Source organism: Mustela erminea, chromosome 14 (genome assembly GCF_009829155.1).
Source record: "Mustela erminea isolate mMusErm1 chromosome 14, mMusErm1.Pri, whole genome shotgun sequence".
NCBI classification, from domain to species: Eukaryota; Metazoa; Chordata; class Mammalia; order Carnivora; family Mustelidae; genus Mustela; species Mustela erminea.
This window is the reverse complement of record NC_045627.1, coordinates 36,368,294-36,387,940: the sequence shown is the minus strand read 5'-3', so window position 1 is coordinate 36,387,940 and position 19,647 is coordinate 36,368,294. Positions and strand designations below refer to the sequence as shown.

The 19,647-nt window shown below is 57.4% G+C and overlaps 1 protein-coding gene across 12 annotated transcripts in view; it reads right to left on the bottom strand.

Moving 5' to 3' along the window:
* COL13A1 (collagen type XIII alpha 1 chain) overlaps nt 1–19,647 on the bottom strand; it is a 141,427-nt gene that overhangs the window by 30,722 nt on the left and 91,058 nt on the right. For 11 of the 12 annotated variants that reach the window (XM_032312055.1, XM_032312065.1, XM_032312057.1 and 8 more), the window contains 10 exons: nt 18,408–18,434; nt 17,551–17,586; nt 8,228–8,272; nt 7,343–7,375; nt 6,642–6,668; nt 4,101–4,154; nt 3,238–3,324; nt 1,750–1,803; nt 890–934; nt 424–492 (listed from right to left, as the gene is read on the bottom strand). In XM_032312055.1, the coding sequence (XP_032167946.1) occupies nt 424–492; nt 890–934; nt 1,750–1,803; nt 3,238–3,324; nt 4,101–4,154; nt 6,642–6,668; nt 7,343–7,375; nt 8,228–8,272; nt 17,551–17,586; nt 18,408–18,434 (477 nt within the window). The remainder of the gene's footprint in view (nt 1–423; nt 493–889; nt 935–1,749; nt 1,804–3,237; nt 3,325–4,100; nt 4,155–6,641; nt 6,669–7,342; nt 7,376–8,227; nt 8,273–17,550; nt 17,587–18,407; nt 18,435–19,647) is intronic. The other variant, XM_032312059.1, reaches the window with a different exon arrangement.

Here is a 19,647-nt window from a genome sequence, read left to right as displayed (position 1 = left end):
GAAAGACCAGGTATCTAGTGGCTTGAGACCAGGGATATTGTGAAGCAACCTACAACATACAGGGCACCCCTCTCCCACAACTCCCCACAAAATGACCCACAGGTATTGAAGACGTGGGGCCCCAGAACCCCGGTCCACCCACTATCATGCTCAGTTTCCGGAGCCCGGATAGACAGCCAGCGGGGCCAGACCCAGAGCCAGCCACCTGGCGGCCAAATGAGGGGGTGCGTTTGCCTGGAGGCTGGAGGCAGAGGCCAAGAGAGAGAGAGAGCAAGGGGGCTGCTCTTCTGGAAGCTCTGTCAATAGTCTGATGTCAAGGACACTAGTTGGGGCATCGAAGCGCCCCCTCACTGGGCCATGGCACAGCGCCTAGCGCCCCTGAGCGCCTCCCAATCTCTAGTCTCTACGCCAGCTCCCACGTACCTGGAGAGCCTCGTTGATATTTCCGTTGTAGTCCACCATCTCTCCTTTCCCTGGTTCCCCTTTGGTGCCCTGCGAGACAAATGCAGTCTCAACCGCTGGCCAGGGCCAGGAGGGACAGGCTGCGGGGCACGGCTGCCTGCTCTTCACCAGACAGGGTCATAGCCGAGGCGGCCTGTGTCTGGCTGCCCACAGGAGGACCCAGAGCAGCAGGCAGGGGAGCCTGTCAGGGGGTTTCCCACACTGACCGAGGATGCCCAGAGGGTCTAGAACCAACACAGACGTCTCTGTCCGACAACTCTGGACTAGACAGACATAGAGAAGACTGAGTCCCAGCACAGCGGCCACGACTGCAGAAAGAAGTCTCTCTCCCTCCCTCTCCCTCAAGACCCAGAGTCCAGCCGCTCATGCCATGACTCCAGGGAAGCGAGGTGCAGGCTCTGACTCTGGCGGGGGGAGATGCACGTACCTTGGGGCCGGCTGGTCCCTGGTTTCCAGGTGCTCCAGGCTCCCCCTGTTGCATGACAATTTGAGTGAAATGGCGACAAGGCTGGGTACAAGAGCATCTACTGTCCCCAGAGGGCCATGGAAGGGTTGGGAGGCTCATCTTTGCTCAGGCCAGGAAGCTGCTGACCTTCCCGTGCAGGAAAGTGCAGTCTCCGCCCGTTCACAGAGCATCTTCCCCAGCCTGCCCTCCTCTGGGCCTCCCAGCTCCTCTGGCTTCTCACCCAGCTTCTCACTGGATAACCTTTTCCTGGCCTGGGCTAGTTGTTAGGGACCGCCGCTGCGACTCCCCGCAGCCTCCCCCACGCCCCTGCTTTGAAGGACCACGCCCTTTGCTTCCCTTTATTTCCAGTTGGCTCAGGGCCTGAGAGCTCAGCAATTTTTTGCCCATCGCCTGAGGGGTCCATAATTGCCACAGAGGGGCTGTGGGTTCTTTCAGGGGCCTCTCTGCGTGTGACAGCCCCACATAGGACAGAGAAAGGGGGTTTGGCAGAAGGCACTCAGAGCACTCCACCCCTTCCTCCGCCCGCCGGGTGGGGTGGGGGGTCGTCCCGGTTGGAAACAGGATGGGACTGTGGGGAATACATGATAACAAACCACAGTCCCGATGGTTCTGAGACAATGTTAACATTAAATACAAATTTTTTAAAAAATCAAGATGGAAAGTAAATATAAAGGGACAATAGAACTTGACTCCTCAAGACGCTGGATGGCAGCTTTGTGCCCGGGGGTCCAGCTGCAGGGACAGCCACCGCGCTTTCTCTTCCTGAGCTAGGTCTTGAACTCCCAAGCCAACCCTCATCTCAGAACTGCGAGCCTCTGTACCTTGTCACCTTGCCGTCCTGGGGGGCCGGCCGGGCCATCAATGCCAGCTTCTCCCTGGGGAAGAGGAGAGACATGGGTGCTGGGTGTTTCCGGATCTCGGTCTTTGTCTGCGCTGGCTTCTACTAACTCACTTCATTCTACTCATCTGACTCCCACCCACTCTGTGGGCCCAGCCTCGGTCTCACCTCCTCCAGGCAGCCTTCCCTGTCTGCCTCTTTCCTCCTCTGAGTTCTGCACCACTTTCTGGGGCCCAGCCCGCAGTGCCAGAAGCTCCTCAGTTCTTGGTTAACACACAATCCAGCTCTGTTTCAGCCCTGGGGTGCGGACTGCTGTCTGCACACCTCTCCCCGACCCCCGGTGTAGACTGCCATCCGGTCCTAACTACAGGGAGGCAGGTCATTTTAGAACCTGGAACACTTGGGAAGACCACCTCAGCAGGTCCTGCCCAGGAGACGGAAGGGACCATGAAGGCTCTGGGTATGCGTAGGGAGGGGAAACAGGAGGCTTAGGATGGGAGGCACAGAGAGAGACGAGAGGAGGTCCCCTATGCATACTTCCCTCACTCAGCACTTTGCCCGTTCCCTGAAGGAGGACACGGCCTTCTAAGCTTTCCCCTCTTGTGTCCCAGGATGCAGGGACAGTACTGACCAGGCTTCCCCAACCCCAATTCAAAACCCAAGACCTGCCAGGGATCCATGTCCCATGGAGACAGAATCCGATCCTGGGGATGTCCCAGAGCCCTGCTTCCAGGGCCACCATTGGCAAAGCTGGCACTCGAGCTGGTCCGATGGGCCCGTGGGCGGTTGCCCAAGACCCTTCCTGCCACTTCATCTTGCCCATCTGTGGGCTTCCTTCTGGCCCCTGCCACGATTTCCTTGGGAACTGGGTTTGCTTCTCCTGCTGGGCCACGAGCAAGCCGACGGCAGCGCTCTGCAGCCTGACAGGCCAGGCAGAGCCCTGCCACAGCAGCCCCGCAATACATGTTGGTGGAACGAATGTGTGTATCTTCCATAATCATGCAACGGGTCCTCGCCTTAAAGAGGCCCTCCTACCTCCCTGGGCTGCTGGAGCAAACCAAGCAGCGCAGGAGGCCTCTGCTTCGGGAAACCCAAATCTCACCACTGTAGCTTATGTGTGCCAGCACCCGGTGAGGCTCAACAGATCACTGATCTCATATTCAGAGCCCGGGTAGGGGGCCCTTCCGACTCTCCTAAGCCCTGCAGCCGTCCATCCCTGACTCAGTTACACTGTAGCTGTTTGAATCGTTGGGACCAGCCATCTGCCCTCGGACTGCTTCTCTTGGATAGTCAGTCACCACGGAAAATCAGGAGCTCAGTCCAAATTGTCTTTCTAGAATCCACTGGGAAAACCAGACATCTGGAGCAGGAGAGAAGGCAAGGCACCCAGGATGGAGTCCCCAAGAACAGGCTGAAGATAAAGGCCACACAGGCAGTGTCTCCCTCGAGCGTGGATCCCAGGGAAACTCACCTTTGGCCCAGGGGGCCCGGGCAGCCCTGGGGGGCCCGGCTCCCCTCTGCCCCCTCCAATGGAGTTGCCGGCATCGCCTTTTTCTCCCTGGATGCAGAAGGAGGGGGAGAGTGAGAACGTAAACATGAGTAGGCCTGCCCAGCTCCAGAGGGAGGTGGCCCATCCCTGTCTTTTCTCCCCTTCCAGTTCCAAGGAGTGGGGGCAGCAGACGACGCCTTGGTCCAGGCTGGGCACAGAGGCCCTCAGAAGCCTGGCGTGGTCTTACTGGCCATGGGATGTAAGGAGAGACAGGACCTGGCTGTTGCAGGGGAACAGGTATGAAGTTGAGCAAGAGACCCATCACACCTTGGGTCTAGACTGATTCTCAGAGTGTGTCCATGGAACCCTCTTCTGGGGATGGGAAATATTTGAAATGTGGAATAAAGAGTCTGGTGGCCGAAGAATGTCAGGGAAGGCAGAGGGAAAGGAAGCAGCTCAGGCTCTTTGCCCACCAGGTGCTCTGAGTGTGACAGGAGAGTGTCCTGTGACTTTCCAAGGGGGCCTGTCTCATGCAGCTCTCCCCACACTCATTTGACCTCAAGTCTTCTTTTCTTTTTAGTGGAATGTCATGGAGCTCGTGTACCAGGGAGCGATTTTCAGAGCCGGTGCAAGGACATAGGACAAGGTCACAGCTCCTGGTCTTTGAATACGGACATTTTTGTCAATCGGGGCCTCCCATGTGGTACAGCACGCAAGAATCCTTCTGTCTTCCAAGGACACTTCTGATACTGGGGCCCCTGGATGGCCAGGGCTGGAAATGTACGTGCGGATAAACCCCAATGCCTTTACATAAAACCCACCATTCTGGGCTTTCCGATACCCACCTTCTGCCCCAGGAGGCCGAGTAGCCCAGGGGAGCCTGCCGCCCCCTTTTCACCCTGTGGAGGGAATGCAGACAGTGCAGGGTTAGGAACGGTTTCTCCAGGCCAACTGGGAAGACCCCAGGCCCTCCTGCAGAGAGCCTTGGCTTTCTCTGCTTGCCTCCCTGCCCCTCCGTGGGCCATTTCCCCCCGAGACCCCCATCCGCACTGGATTCCTTTCCTGAACCACTTCACACTGGTGAGGGCCTGGGTCATTGTTCTCCTGCTCCCATATGGGCTGGGCCCTCATCATTTGCAATCAAGAGGCACCAAGAGCGTTTAGCTCCTTTTGGGGGCATCTCCTGGGAGACCTGAGTGGTATCGAAGGCCAGCAGTTGGGGATACAATTCCTTTTAACCACTCTGCTCTTTTCATTTTTTAAATGTCCAGTGCGTAGAGGCCCACAGTCTCTGCTGACCCCTCCCTGCCTCCAGGGAACACAAGGGTCCTTTGGAGGACCGTTTTGAGAAGTTTGCTTCCCGTGATGGGTTGGCTTCTGTCCTCCCCAAGTTCGTGTGTTGCAGCTACTTCCTGTAGCTCAGAATGTGACCTTCGTGGGAAATAGGGTCATTACAGACATAACTGGTGAAGTTATGAGGTCACACTAGAGTAGGGTGGGCCCCTAATCCAGTATGACTGGTGTCCTTATAAAAGGGACATTTGGATGGGGGGATTGACACACCAGGAGAACACCAGGTTAAAATGAAGGCAGAGATCGGAGTGATAATTCTACAAACCAAGGAACACCAGGGATGCAAATGGCCAGAATCAAGGAGAGAGGCAGGGAACAGATTCTCCCTCCCAGCCTGCAGAAGGAGCCAGCCCTGCGGGCACCTTGACCTTGGGCTCCTGGCCTTATTGTGGGACAATAAGCTTCTGTTGTTTGATTCACACAGCCTGTGGTCCTTGGTTCAGGCATCCCTCGCAAGCTGACACCCTGCCCTAAGCATCTTTTTCCGCCAAGAAGAACTTTCTTCCCCAGGACACGCATCTCAGAGCCCTGCTCTCACTGCACAAATAAAGAGGCTCCAGGGCTGTGCGTGACCCCTTCCCAGTCTCAAGGGACAGAAGCAGCCTGTCTCCTCAATTCTTCCAAAGCTCCTTCTTCTACACCATGAGGACAGCACTTGGCACTCCCAGAGCGGCCCGTATTGGGAGAGCACCCCAAGAGTACTCCACCAGGTCAGCACCCGAGGGCACCCCTCTCCATAGCTGGATGGCTGCCCATTCTTGTAGCTAATAATAGAAACGGAGGGCCCTGGGGTCATAATTTGACAGGTGTCTCAGTGAATTTTCCAGCTGAAGCCACAGAGGATGCCACACCAAGTCTTTGACTGTCATCCCCTTGCCACCTGCCCTTGGGTAGAAGCTGAATGACAAAAGAGCCTGAAGCCCATCAAGGAAAGGGAGGGAGCCAAGTGTGGGCCCCTTTGATGGGCAGGAAGTCCTGACCCCGCCTCCCCCGCAGCTCCACCTGCGCTGTGCCTGGGGTATGACGGAGCTGGGGCCTAGCCCGAAACAGGCTGAGTCTAAAGGGGAAGGATGCAGGTGTTGCCCTTCAGAGACCCTGGGGGAGAGGGGACGGATGGAGGGAAGGCCTCCTCCTGCTGGTCTTTCCTCCTGGGAACCAATGCTTTGGAGGAGGGACGGTGTGCTCCCGAGTGTAGGATTTCTGAAGTTTTCCCAGGCCATCCGGGCACTCCCCTCTTCCAGGGGACACATGCACCCTGAACATACTGCAGGTAGCACGTGAACCATGGGGTTGGAGCACGAAGTGTGGGACCAGCAGAGGCCAGTCTGAAGCGGACACACGCTCAGAGACACAATATCCTACCCTCTGCCCCCTCTTTCCTGGCAAATCTGGGAGCCCTGCCTTTCCTACTGCTCCTGGGTCTCCTTTTGTGGTAAGAAGAGAAAGTCACTGATAAGAGGACTGGGGGGGTGTTGAGGGGTAGGGTGGACAGTGATGGCAAACTAGCGTTTCCAGAATACTAGTCCCATATGACGTTCCTCTTTAAAAAAGGAAGCTCTAGTCAAAATGTTTGGAAATGCTGCACCACCAGAGATTATAGTTTTAGAGGTCCCCAGTATACATATAGCCTCCTAAAGGCTCTGAGAAGGTCTGCAGTAAAACAAAACAAAACGAAAACTGAAATACTTTTAAGTCTGTATTTCCCAAACTTATTTGGCATGGAATCTTTTTTCATGTTACATCCCTTGTAGAACGAGAGAAGAGACACAGAGCCCTGCAGGCACAGGGCACAGGAGTTACTGCCTGCTGGAGCTGGTGTGCAGGCAAACTGACCGAGTTCCAGGCCAGAATCCAGGGAGGGAAAGGCATTCCTGGCCAGCAGGCCCCTCCTGGGTGGGCCCTCCTCTGCTCAGTCAGGTCCCCAGCTCCAGGCCGGCCTTAGGGGAACCAGGAGCATAACAATAGCAGCCACTGCCGCCTCCCCCCATGCTTGATGCTTCATGCAGCCCAGAACATTCCCTCTGAATCAGTACCTTGGCTCCTGGGGTCCCTGGCTCACCCTGTGTGAAAACAAAGAAGACATCGGTAAAGAGATGAAGGAGAAAGAGCGAGAGCTGGTGTAGGAGTAAACGAGCAAAGGTCTTCATGGGGTGTGTGAAGCATCTGGCCTGCCCAGGACTTTCCTCTGCCTAGGCTTTAGGTCTCAGGACAAGGGAGGCCTCCTGGACTCTTCCCAATTCATCCCCCAAGTGAGGGATGTGACAAGAGTGAGAGCAGGCAGAGAGAAGGAAAGGGCATTGGCTTTGGACACAGTGCCCCCTGTCCGTGGACCTGCTGGGAGATCCCCATCCGTCTGCCTGCTGACCAGATGCAGTTCAGGTGGGGTTCAGGGGAAGGACTCCTGCTCTCCTCTTGGGAGCTCTGCAGGCACGCAGCTGCTGGATTCCGAGGTATAAAGGAAAGCGCTGGGCTCCCTTGCTCACGGGCAGGGCGCTGTTTTCCCTGAGGCCAGCAAACCCTTGCAATGTACTTTGCAGGGCTCAGTTAAACATCTCTTGGTCAAGTTGTGCATAATGGCGTAGACGTTGCCTTAAGAGAGATATTTCTGGATCCTGTCCGCACCCTCCTTGGCCCAGCGGCCACCCCACGGAGTCCTTGAAGCCCCGGCCATGTCTTCCTCTCTCCTTCCCTCCCATCGTGCCCTTCATATGTGGAGTGATACCCTTCCACTGACCTTCATCCCAGCCACAGCAATTCCAGGAGCTCCCTGGTGGAGAGAAGAAAAGGGCATGGCGACTTTCCACAGCTGAGGCAAGCGGGGAAGGAGTGGCCAGCCTCCCAGCCTCCCCTGGGGCGGGGTGGGGAGGGGATGCGAAGGCAGACGGCTTGCTTCTGCCTGCTGCCCAGACCCACGGCAAAGGTGGGTGGCAGAGTCTGGCACCGGGAGCGTGGGTCCCCAGGAAGGCAGAGGTTCTGAGCTGCACCGCGGAGTCCCCCAAGCTTCCCACCCACCTGCTCAGCTCCCAGGCCCTCGCATCAGGGAGCCCAGGAGTGTCCAGGTCGGGGTATCTCTGGGGTGCCACGTGGGGAGGGCTTCAGTGGGAAGGGAAAGGGGTAGAAGGGAACGCCGTGTGGAAGGGGAGAACGAGAGAGGGTGTGCGGGTAGGATTCTGCCAGAGCAGCTGGGAGTGAGCCCCATTTCCACATCAGCCCACGACCAGCCACTTTGAGGTAAATAGGCTGCCCAATGTGCCACTTAGTCAATCCCAAGGGCAGGTGATTTTTAGGGAGTCCCTACTCCCCATGCAGGCGAGTATGCTCCCCACTCTTCAGCTGGAGCTGAGCTTAACCAAGACGCCCGAGAGGAGGCCCAGCCATGTCAGGAGGGCACTGGGGAGTGCTGGCTCGTGGGCCAAACGGAAGCTCCCCGCCCCCGGAGCAGGCTGGCACCGCAGGGAGAGAGGGCTGGGAGGAAACATGTACCCTGTCTTCATGTCTCCCCAGTGGACCTGGGCAGGAGAAGGAGCTGGGCCTCCCAGGTGTCCCAGAACTTAGGAGAGAGGGCTGGAGCTCAGGGAGGGGCTGGTGGGGGGAGGGCTGGGCAGGGAGGGGCAGGTACCTTCGCTCCGTGTTTGCCGGGCATCCCTGGCATGCCCCGTTCTCCCTGAAGGGAGAAATAAAAGAAGCGCTGAGAAGAGGACCGGCCTTGCCCGAGGCCTTGGCCTTTGAAGCACGGCCTGTGGGGGTGTCCAGATCTCCCTGCTGGCCGGTCTGGAAGGTCGGGACTGCCGTCCAGCTCACGATGAGCTCTGAGGATCCCGCAGCCCCTGCAGGCCGCTCCTCTGAGCTCTGTGAACTCACAGAAGGGCCCCCGAGACAGACAGTCTCGCCAGCAGAGTCCGAGTCCCGGAGCAGATGCAGGAAGAGTTGTGAAGGTCCTACTACCAGCCTGGAGGCCCAGCTGGGTCAGCGCTCCGTGCACTTGACCGCTCACCTGAACAGCCCTCCCGCTCACCGCCGCCTAGCACTTCCTGCGCCATTCTCACACCAGAAGCTTTGCTCTCGTGGTACCTGCTGGCTGAGCCACACAGGCTTCTGCCTCTCCGCTTTATCTGGGGCTCCCCTTCCTCCCAGCTAAGTCTAAGGCCTCCCGGGGGCTCATGGGTCCTGGCCCGGCACGGCGGAGGGCCAGTCTGTGGTTTGGGGCGTGGAGGTAGGGTGCCGTCTGGAACCCATCTGGGGGCACCAGGAGAGAGCTATGGCTTCGGGACATCATGGGGTTTGCTCTATGATCTCAGCAGTGTCCCGTCTTTCTCCTCAACCTCTTTTCCCTCCCCATGAAAATGCCAAACTTATGGGGCAGGGATGCGAATTCAGGAAGGACAGGAAGGAGATGGGGTTGGAGATGACAGTCAGTGACAAATGGAGGTCAAGGGCAGATGAGTCAGTGGGCGCCTGGGTGGCTCAGTGGGTTAGGTGTCTGCCTTCAGCTCAGGTCATGATCTCAGGGTCCTGGGATCGAGCCCCGCATCGGGCTCTCTGCTCAGCAAAGAGCTTGCTTCTCTCTCTCCTTCTGCCTGCCACTCCCCCTGCTTGTGCGCTCTCTCTCTCTTTCTTTCAAATAAATAAATAAATAAAATCTTTAAGAAAAAAAAAAAAAGTAGAGGAGTCAAGACTAACCCACTGTGTCAGAGAAGGGAGTGGCACTCAGGAAAGGAAGGAGGGCAGCCCCTGTCTCTGTGAGTTGAGCCCCAGATGAAGTGCCAGCCGGGGCTCCAAATGCCAGCAGTGACAGGACAGGGTGAGCCCTCTGCGGCAGCTCCCTGCGTCTGAAGGCATCTGAAGGCTGGGCACGGCACCACGGGGTCCTGACAGACTGCATCCCAGCTCAGCCTCCCCGCTCAGGTCTCAAGAGCTGTGGCCTTCAGGCCAGGCCGCAGTTCCCACAGGCTTACCAGCAGAGCGGGAGACTGGTCCTACCTGGCCTCCAGCTTCTCCGCTGCCCTCATCCCTTCTCTGCCATCTTCTGGGAAGTCTTATGCACCCTCCTGCTTGCCAAAGCTAGCACTTCTTCCGACCTCTCTCCTTCATGACTGGGCCTTGGTGCTGGCGTGCCGGGAAGCTCCCCAGGACAGTTAACACCCCTTTATTGCCAAACAGCCGCTGCCTGGCCTTGACCTTAGAAGAGGGGCCAGGTTTTCCATCCTCTGCTTCCTTCCCAGCCTCATCACCTGACGTCCTGATACCTACCACCTGTCTCCCTGGAAAAAAATCACCCATTTTTAGGACTCTATGCCTTTTTTTTTTTTGGGGGGGGGGAGAGAGAGAGAGAGAGAGAGAGAGAATCTCAAACAAGCTCCTTGCTTGCCCAGCAAGTCAGGCTCCACACCCTGATGTCAGGCATGGAGCTGAGGTGGGACTCGATCTCACGATCCTGATATCATGACCTGAGCTGAAGTCAAGAGTCAGATGCTTAACCACCTGAGCCACCCAGGATTCTATGTCTCTCTGTTGTTCCCTCAACTGGACCCCCTGTTCATTGTTAGGGGTCGTGGTAAAATATCTCCTCTATGGAAGCTTTTCGCTATGCCCGTCACCCAGGGCTGGTTCCTGGGTGCAGTGGGGGACCACTTGGCATTTGTGATCGACGTGTACAAATTCATGTCTGCCTGGGATGGTTCACCCCGGTCCTCCTTGGGCTAAGTCTCTGAATTCTGCAAAACGCCCAGAATCTTTAGCTCTCAACACAGGAGCCCTTCCTCACCCTGGCCCACTAGGACCTCGGAGCCACAGGCAAGGTGAGTGGAGCCGTCCTCAGGAAGTAAACACAGCGGAGTCACTGCCACAGGCTCCGCATTCTGGGAAATCCCTCTTGCAGGCCATTAACTGTGTCTGCCATGGGCCTGGTACGAGGCTAAAACTTTCCATTTTTCCTCTATTCAATCTCCAAGATTCCTCTCCAATGTGACGATGGATTTTACTCCTGTTTCACAGGTGAACAAACTGGCTCAGGGAGGCCACGTATGACCGCCAAGGTCATGCCGAGCAGAGACTGGAACGTAGGTCTTTCTTAAAGCCCAGGTACTCATCCCACTAAGCCTACACCAAGCCTCCGATGGGCAGATTCTCAAGCCCCTTTCAGCTGGAGGGCCCTCAGGTCCGTGCTGCATCAGGGTGAAGGGGTCAACATAGGAGGGCAGCTCCTCTGGCGGCTGGGTCTTTAACCACACACCGTGGGAGGAAGGGGCTGAGCAGGGCCCTGCCAGCCTGCAGAGATCTGCTCTTTGGCCAGCAGAGGGCGCCACAGGACCTTGTCAGAACACGAAGGAGTCAGAGCCCCCTCCTTGGGAGTCCCTGCTGAGGGACCCTGTCACTCTCTCCTTCAGGCGAACAGGCTCTCCTGCTAAGATTCCAGCTGGCCCAACCAGGTTGACTTAGCCCTGAAGACACCCGGGAGACAGAGTTCCCATGGTTGGGGAGGTACAAGTGGGAGCTTGGCCCTTCCTCTTTCCCTCAGCCTTTCCTCAATGCCGCTGTCCGCCTCCTCTCGCTTCCATCTGGGGCAACTGGCTGGGAGTCAGGGAGGCTGTGTGACCTTAGGTAAGCCTCTCTCCCTCTCGGGGCCAGGATTCTCCTCTGCGAAGTGAGTTAGACTCCAGACCATCTACCCACCACGGCTCTACCCCTTTCTCCAGCCACCTCCAGCCCTACCTACCTGAGGCCTTTCGCTGGGAGAGAGGTTGGAGCTGGGGGAGGGGACGTTGGGTCTGCTGGTGGCTGCAGAGCAAGGCTGTGGAGATGGGAGTTTAGCTGTGGGGGAAAATGCTGGTCTAGGACGGGTCTCAGTGGGTCTCTGCTTTCCCTGCCTCCTACTCAGAGGAACAGCTGTAAATGCTTCAGCAAAGGCGGGGCGGGGGTGGGTTCTGCTCGAGCCCCATCTCTGGGCTTCTGTCTCCAATCTCAGCAGGAGCAGTGTAGAGTAAGCCCAGGGGAGTGAGGGTTTCCTGCTAATTGGGGTTGTCCTCAGCCTTTGTGGGCTTGTAGGCAAAGACAAAACCACCCTCTCCAGGGAAATCCGGGCCCCCTGGAGCCTTGTAAGGAGGCAGCCCTCCTCGTTAGCAGGGCTGACCTTCGCCCCTTCCCTCCCCTCTGGGTCAAGTCTCTTAATTCTACGGATGACCCAGGATCTCTTGATCCCATCTCGGGCCTCCCTCACTCCCACCCTTGTGTAGGGCAGGAAGCAGGGGTGCCCCCGGCTGACCCCGCCCGGCAGGCTCATTCCACTCTCATCAGGAGGGGCTTACCCCAGCCTGACCTCTGCCCCAGGGACTGGCCCAGTCTGACACCAGGAAGCACTGGTTCTTGGATCTGTGAGGTGAGACAGGACTGTGTCATTGTCAAGGACTTCGGGGTGCCTGTGGACAAGGGCACCTGTCTGCAGGGGGTGAGAAGGGGGTTTCTGGCAGCTATGGCTAAAAGGGGGGCCATGACTTCTGTTCGCACAGTTTTCCCCCTTGGTATGTATTTGTGAGGGTCCTTTCCCCCATTTCCCTTCTTAAGAATGTTCCTGTTTAAAAGGTTTAAGTTTGGAATTGGGCTGAATTTAGATTCACTAACTTGCAAGTGTCTTCTTCTTAAGTACAGAGAGAATTCTCATAGTCTGCCCAAGTCCAAGGTCCCCAGTTTATCCCCTCTATCTTTGCCTTCTCTATCCTCCCAAAAGGACCCTGGGAGCTCCCCCGGTGGGCTCCTAGAGACCCCATCTGTCCACTCTGCAGCTGGGGAGCTGGGCACTCTGCCTATTGCCCAGGGGCCTGAAGCATGGATGGCAGAGGTTGCTGGCAAACCAGGTCAGAGACCCCCAGGCCAGAACACCCTACCACCGAGGAGCCTGGCTGCCAAGAGCCCATGCCTGATTCCTGGCCAGAAAGGGGTAGATTCCAGTCACTGTGGCTAAGAAAGTTCTGGAGCACGGGTGGGTAGAGAGGGGGCTGCCTGGAATGACCTTGAAGGCCGTCCCAGCCCTGCCTTTCACGATGCCACTGACTCTCCAGCTGGGCAGAGAGCGCCTTGCACCATCAGTAGGTTTTCTATTCCGGTCCCAGCTTCCAGGTGGAGGGACCCCCTGGTTACTGAGACGGGATGAAAGCCAGCTCCTTGAAGCCCCAAATGGCCACGCTCCTGACCTGTGGGAGTGGCCTCTTAATTGGTGATTTACTGTTTGTTGAAAAAGCAGGGCAGGGACTTGGCAAGACGACACAGTCTGGAGGGAGGTGGGGGGGGGGGGGCTTCAAGGTCAGCTCCCCAGCCAAGCAGAGGCCAGGCTGGAGGAGTGCAGGGAGATGAATGGGCCTCCCTCGGGTGAGTCTCCCTAGCAGCCCAGCGCCCTGGCGAGGGCCAGGCCGGGATGAAGCCGCTTCACACACAGACCCTTTGTTCTCTGCAGGGAGGAGGAAGGCCTGTGTGAGGGCTGTTGGGGGTTGTGGGGGGAGGCCAGCAGGGGGATCAGGCCTGGGCCTGGACCAGGGCCCTTTCCTGAGCTGGGAAAGCCCGTGAGGCGGTCTCGTGTCTTTCTGCCCTAAAGGGTTCCTAGGCCTCCCTTCCAGGAAAAGGCAGCTCATTTCCTTCTTTGCCGCCCTGGCCAGCTCCAGACAGGAGAGGACTGGGACGGGGGGAGATGCCAGCTCCTCTGGTAATTAGGACCGGCAGGAAGTAATCTGGGGAATTACCGGGGTCAGGCGCCCCATCGAAGGCCAGGGCTTTGGAAGGGCAGCTGGCTTGTAATCTCGATTTGAGATCGGTTGATTTTGTAGTTAGCTCCAAAAAGAAAAGTCAGCTCTAATTAATCTGTGGGCTTTGGAGTGTGGGAGAAACAGGGCCCAGAGAGCACAAGCTGGGGGCTGGAGGCCGGCGGGCTGAGAGAGGCCCCCGAGAGGCCTCATTTCTGAGGCCCATGCCTCAGATCTCTGGTCGGCTTTATTTTAAATGGTCTGGATGTCCCCAGGGGGATTTCATGGTTGTGAAAGAAAGTGCTGTCCCCATCCTAGGAGACCCGGCCATCTACGGCGTCCTTCGCCTGGAGCGCTCTGCTGCGCACGAATGCCGTGTGAGGCCTGGGGTTCCTCAGGCCCTCTGAGAGCAAGAGGGGTCCAGTGCTGGGGGACAAGCTGAGACAAGCTGCCTTTTCCTGCCTTTAATGGGAGTCTCAGGACCTTGCTAAGTCCTTGTGGAAATCATCTGGGGGATCAATGCCCATGCCCGACACTCCACTTCCTGGGTTCTTTGACTGAAACGCATCAAGGACTCCAAGGATGGCTCACAGAGAGCCTAGGAAGCTCAGAGAAAAGCCTGAATCCAGCCCTAGCCTTTTCCCTCGGGAAAGAGATCAGCCCAGCTCCCACCTTCTTTCCTTCTAGGAGAGGAGACCCTACAGGAAAGTGGAAATTGCGGCGCCCGCTCCCTTTCCTGGCTCAGAAGGCCCACGTAGTAAAGTCATTCGGGGCCAGGATTTGGGATAAGACGCAACTGGTTTTACTACTTCCTGGCTGTGGACCTTCCGGACCTCTGTGGGCCTCAGTTTGCTCATCTGTGAAACAGGACCAAAAATAAAGCCTTCCTCTCCAGGTTGTTCTAAGGATTCAGTAATATGATGTGGGGCCAGTGGCACACCCACAGCTGGCCTGTCCAAAAGGCCAGTGAGGCAGTTGTAACGATGCTAGCTGTCGTTCTGCAAGCACGTGTCCACCCATGTAGCCCCTTGCTCTGCGCGGCAGAGTGGAATGATTAGGCCTTCTGCAGATGGATTGAGGAGGGGCGAGAAAGCCCAGTAGGGCAGTCAGAGTCAGCCGGACCAGCACCAACACCCTTATACAGAAGCTCCCAGCAGGTTTTGTGACCCACATACAGTCTGACCATACCCACCATTCCCCTTGAAAGAGAGCCAAGGAGTAATGTTTGAAACACACTTTGTGTCTTACAACTTACTTCAAGTAGATGAGCGGTCATTAATTCGGATCACATTGGTACCACGTGGGTGAGTGAGCAGCCCCCCTTGGGTATTTGGGTGGAAGGGCTGGTCCCAAGCAGAGCTGGGGGCAGCGCAGGGTCTGCTGGCCCCACTGGCCTTTGATCCGAAGGAGCTAGAAAGGAAGCCTGCCCTGCTGGCCTGGCTGGCCTTTGGGAGGATGTTGCGCTGTCCAGCTGCCCTGGGGGCAGCGACAGTAGCAGCCGCCATGATGATGGGTGGAACTCTCATTAGCAAACTCCACAGGCCAGGAAACATCTTTGCTAAGAGTTAAAGTCTACCTTTGCTGAAAGAAAGGGCTACCTGCACGCGGACTGAGTCTCCAGGACAGGGCAATGAAGCAGGTGCCGAGTGTCCTTCCCTTCCCCCATGGGTTCCCCTTATACCCCAAACACAGGGGTGGTTCCATGCTTCTGTCCAGCTAGGCAATACCTGCCCCCCACCCCCAGCACTCATTCCTTCCTCCCTGGATGGTGGGGTGAGGGCAAACTCATCTTCCCAGGAGCCAGCTGTCTCCCCTCACCTCCATGCCCCATTCTAAGCCGAGAGAGGGGGAGAGAGAAAAAGAGAAAACCGACGGACAAAGAAGGAGCTCGGGAGATAAGCCTCCATGCTCCGGTGAAGGCACAGGGAGGAGGGTTGCTGCACGGTTAGCTCAGCCTAGCTGAGACCCTCTGCAGAGGCACTCACTTCTGTGCCTGAACAAGACTAGCCTCTGGGCTTGGCTGTGTGAGACCTGGCTTCCAGTTCCAGCATGACCCCTTAGCAGCTGTACCACCGTGGCTAGAGCAGCAACTTCTCATTGACACTGGGCGTGGGGGCAGGGGGGATGATGAGCTCTAACGGGCCATGGAAAGGACCAGGTGGGATGGGGACTGAGGGAAGTTGGGCTGAACCAGAGAGGACAAATATCGCCGCACTTGGCCCTGGGCATTCGCCTCTTTATCTCAGAGCTCTGATGGGAAGCAAACTTCTGCCTGGAGATAGTGGTCACTGACTCCAGGTACCCGAGGCCCCAGTGGGGCTGGGACAGTGGGACGGGCACCTGTAGCCTGTGCGAGTCACCTGACACCACAACCTTAAATTCAGGCCTCTCTATCCTCAGGACAGTAGACACCCCCCAACCCAGCTCCTTTCCGGATGAACCAGATTTCCAGTTGGCCCGCAAATGCAGATGACCGCCAGCCACTGGCATCCCCCTGACCCTTGGGGGGACCTCTGCCTGCACCAGGAGGCAGCAAACCTTGAGAGTCTGTGTGTGTGGATGGAAGCAACCGCAGAGGCTATCGTTTCCACTTCCTGACACAATACAAACTTCTCAGTGTATGTAGGGCTAATGAACGGTCCCCAGGTTTTGCCATTTCATCCCTCCCCCGACCCCCAAGCACCCATAAACCAATGAGGTGAGGGCAGCTGCCCGATTACAGAGTGAGAGAAATGTGCTCTCGCGTGCAATCCATCCTTTTCCCAAATCCATACCCCCCAATTCTTTGTCCCCCTGTCTTCTCCTGGAGCCCGGGTCCAGGGTCCGGAGTGCTGCGTGGGGCTCCCTGCGGTTGGTGCCCCCGGGAAGGACCCACGCCTGGGCTTGAGTTGCTGCTCTGCCCCTGGCGAGGCAGGAACCTTTGGGCAAGCCTCTGGTGCCTCGTTTGTTAGATGGGAGAAGAGTACCAGCCTCACAGGGCGGTCCCAGGGTAGGACAGCCTGGGCCCATGGTAGGCATTTAGTAAGTGGTGACTCTGGCTAAGATTATTTTTATTATTGTTAATGTAATGACCACCTCTGGGCTTTTGCTCAAATTGTTTCCCTGTCTAAAATGCCATGTGCCTTCAGATTTGGTGGTTGAAGGACCACAGAGGTGGGTTAAAAATGGCCACAAATGCTTTGCTATCCCTCTCCCTCACCGCACCATCGCCGCACGACTTGGCTATGTGACTTGCAGGACCCCAGAAAGTGTGATGTCTGTAGATGCTTTGGGGAAGCTCTCGTGTACTCAGACTTGGCAGGTTTGAACACTGCCCTGGGCCTACTACGCCGGAAGACAATCTGTGTAGCCTACTGGGGGCCGAGAGGGTGTGGCGGGGAGAACAGCCCCCCCGCCCCCAGACAATGGCCCGCACCAGCCACCCAACATGTGGATTAGACTGCTTGGCCCGTCCGGCCCCATCTTCCATCATCCAGTGCAACTGAATGAGTGAGCCGGGAGGACAGTGGCAGAGCTCCCAGATGGTGCGCCCACAGACCCAGAATGAGAGGGAAAACATCCTGTGAAGCCGGGACGTTTGGGATGGTTTCTGCAGGTAACATACACCCACCCAGGCACCAGGATGGAGCTCGCAGGCTGTCTTCTCCCAGAAGACTTCCCAGACTCCTCCCAACCTGGACCTGACCTCTGTACTCGCCTGCCCACCCATATTCACACAATGCTTTGTGATGATCGATTAGCACAATCTGCCTCCGCTGCGTTATTTGTACAGGAGTCCTTCTGTCTCTCTAGACCGGGAGTTGCCAGAAAGCAGGGCTGGGACCCTCAGCCCCATAGCCCCACCAGGCTCAGTGTGGAGCTCTGTGCAGAGCGGGCCCTGGTCATCTGCTCCCATCTGGGGGCCAGTGAGCACCTGGCCTGCCTTGGTAGAGACACAGGGATGCAGGTTGGTGGTAGGAGTCCCACCGGGGTCTGAGGTCAGGCCAGGCCACTGATGGCCTGAGGGCCTGCCCCTCTGAGCCTCCCCTCCTCCCCCACAACTGGAGACACAAACTCCTGTCCAGCCCACCTCACGAAGGTGAGGTTCACCCCAGGCAAGCGCGTGTGCAAACATGCGTGAACAAGACCAAGTCCTGCCCTTGTGGACGCTATGGTGGAGCCCAACATGGGTTACCATGGGAGGTAAGGGTCCTTTCCCCCGCTTCCTCCTTACCTTCCGGCCGTGGTAGCCCTGGATTCCTGGGTCTCCCTGGGGGAACAAAGAGAAAACCATCAGTGGGATTTCCCCAGATGCTCCATTCCGGCTTCACTCTTACCCTCACATTGCTGTTTCTTGTCTTCTCAATGACTGCCAGTCCTCCAGCCCTCCCTGGTATAAGAGCTCTGCGTCCTTGGAAACCAACAGGGACTCTTCTCTTCAGAACACATCTCCACCTGCAGATGCATGGTGGAAAGGGTCCACCTGGCAGGGGCCAGGAGACCTAGATTCTGGTTTTGATTTCACCATTGACTCTCTGCCAAACCTGGACAAGTCCCTTCCCTAGCAAGGGCTCTCAGCCGCCACACATACAAATGGTTGGACAGGCTCACTGCTTTGCAGCTTCTGGTCCCCAGAACCCTAGGGTCCCCCGCTTCAGAGGGAGAGCTGGTTTGATGTGGTGGGTTTCCAGAAAGGACGCCTAAGAGGCCCGATGATCCCGTATGTCCCTTCTAGTTCTGAATCCATAGGAAAGCCTCTCTTATTGGGATGTTGTGACAGCGCCCTGGGCTGTCACAAGCCAGAGTATTCAAGCTAGAGTTTCCAACCAGACTCTGAGCTCCTCGGAGATGGGGACTTCAGCCTCCGTACCAGTCACAGTGCCTGATATGGCCAGGCACACACGAGTGCAAGCTCTGTGGGACCCAAGCAGTTCCCAAGAGGAGGGTGGCACTGTGAAGGGAGCCAGGTGGGACCCAGCGCTCACGGAGGTCACGCTCAGCTCCGCACTCGGGAGCTGGCAGGGCCGTCTACCCTCCCCCACCGGCAGAGAGCACTCCCACCCGCGCCGCATCATCGGGAAGGGCCCTCACCTTTGGTCCAGGAGGCCCGGGTAAGCCCTGTGGAAGCAAGAGCAAGGTGAGTGGAGATGGAATCTAGTGGCGAACAGGGCATGTCAGCATGTCCACCGCGGGGGCTCGGGACAGAGGAGCGCTCCAGGGGTTCTGAGCTCTGGATGTGCTAGAGAATAGAGCTCGAGGATCCTGGAACGGTGTCAGAAACCTGCGGAGGGCGCTTGGGGATGACAGGCTCACAGCTCCCTTTGGAGCCAACGTGGGTGCCGTGGGCATCTCGGCTGTGCTCGCCCACTGGAAAATAGGTCAGTGGCAGCCGGTTAAAATGACAGTGTGGTCTGGTCTGCGCCCCTGCCCTCCCGCCTCCTAATTGGGTCCCCTCCCTGGGGCGCCGACCTTGCCCAACAGAGCCTTGGTTTTGCCTTTGGCCCTGCCAGCTTTCAGGGGAGGCTTCTGTCTCCTTCGGCCCGGGGCACTGTAACCACAGCAGTCGGCCGTGGGGAGGTGGTGTGGGCCCCGGGCCTGCGGGAGCGGCGAGAGCCGGCTGGCTCCGCTGCGGTCTGGGGCCGAGGTTTGGGCAGCACACATGGGCTGGAGAAAAGCAAGATGGCCAAGTCTGGTCTGTGTCCTTGGGTTTCAAAACATGCTTCCTGGGTTTTTTTTCTTTACAAACAACCTAACGAAGAAAACCACCAGGCTTGGGTTCGTTCAACAAGTGGGAACTCCACATGTCTGGGGGCAGGGTGTAGCGGTCAGCAAAGGAGCGGATTTTGAGTATTTCTTGGGGGTTCTCTCAGCGTGGTTGGGTTTAGCTCCCTAAATTTCACTTCCTTTCGGGTTTCCCGTTTTTCCATCTACAAACCCAGGGAATTGGGACTAATCTTCCTTCCCGGGGTCCCAAAACACAGAAATATTTAAAATCCACTGTGGGGGTCAAGCTGCAACAATGAGAGTGGGGAAATTAGGCTTTCACGCTGAGCGGGGCTGCCAAGCTGGGTGCCCTGGGTGGTCAGAGCTGCTGCCCGGCCCAGAGGGGCCCTCCACGGAGCCTCAGCACTGACAGCTAGAGCCTCCACGGGGCCCAGCAACAGGGGAAGCGGCCATGCTCCATGAGTGACGGGGACCAGTGGCAGGGACACGGCCGACCTAGCCATCCCAATGCTGGGCATCTATTGTATGGGGAGCTCCAGAGAGGGACACAAACATTTACTTTCAGGATCTATATCACAGAAGGGAACTCATTAACTGCTCGGCAATC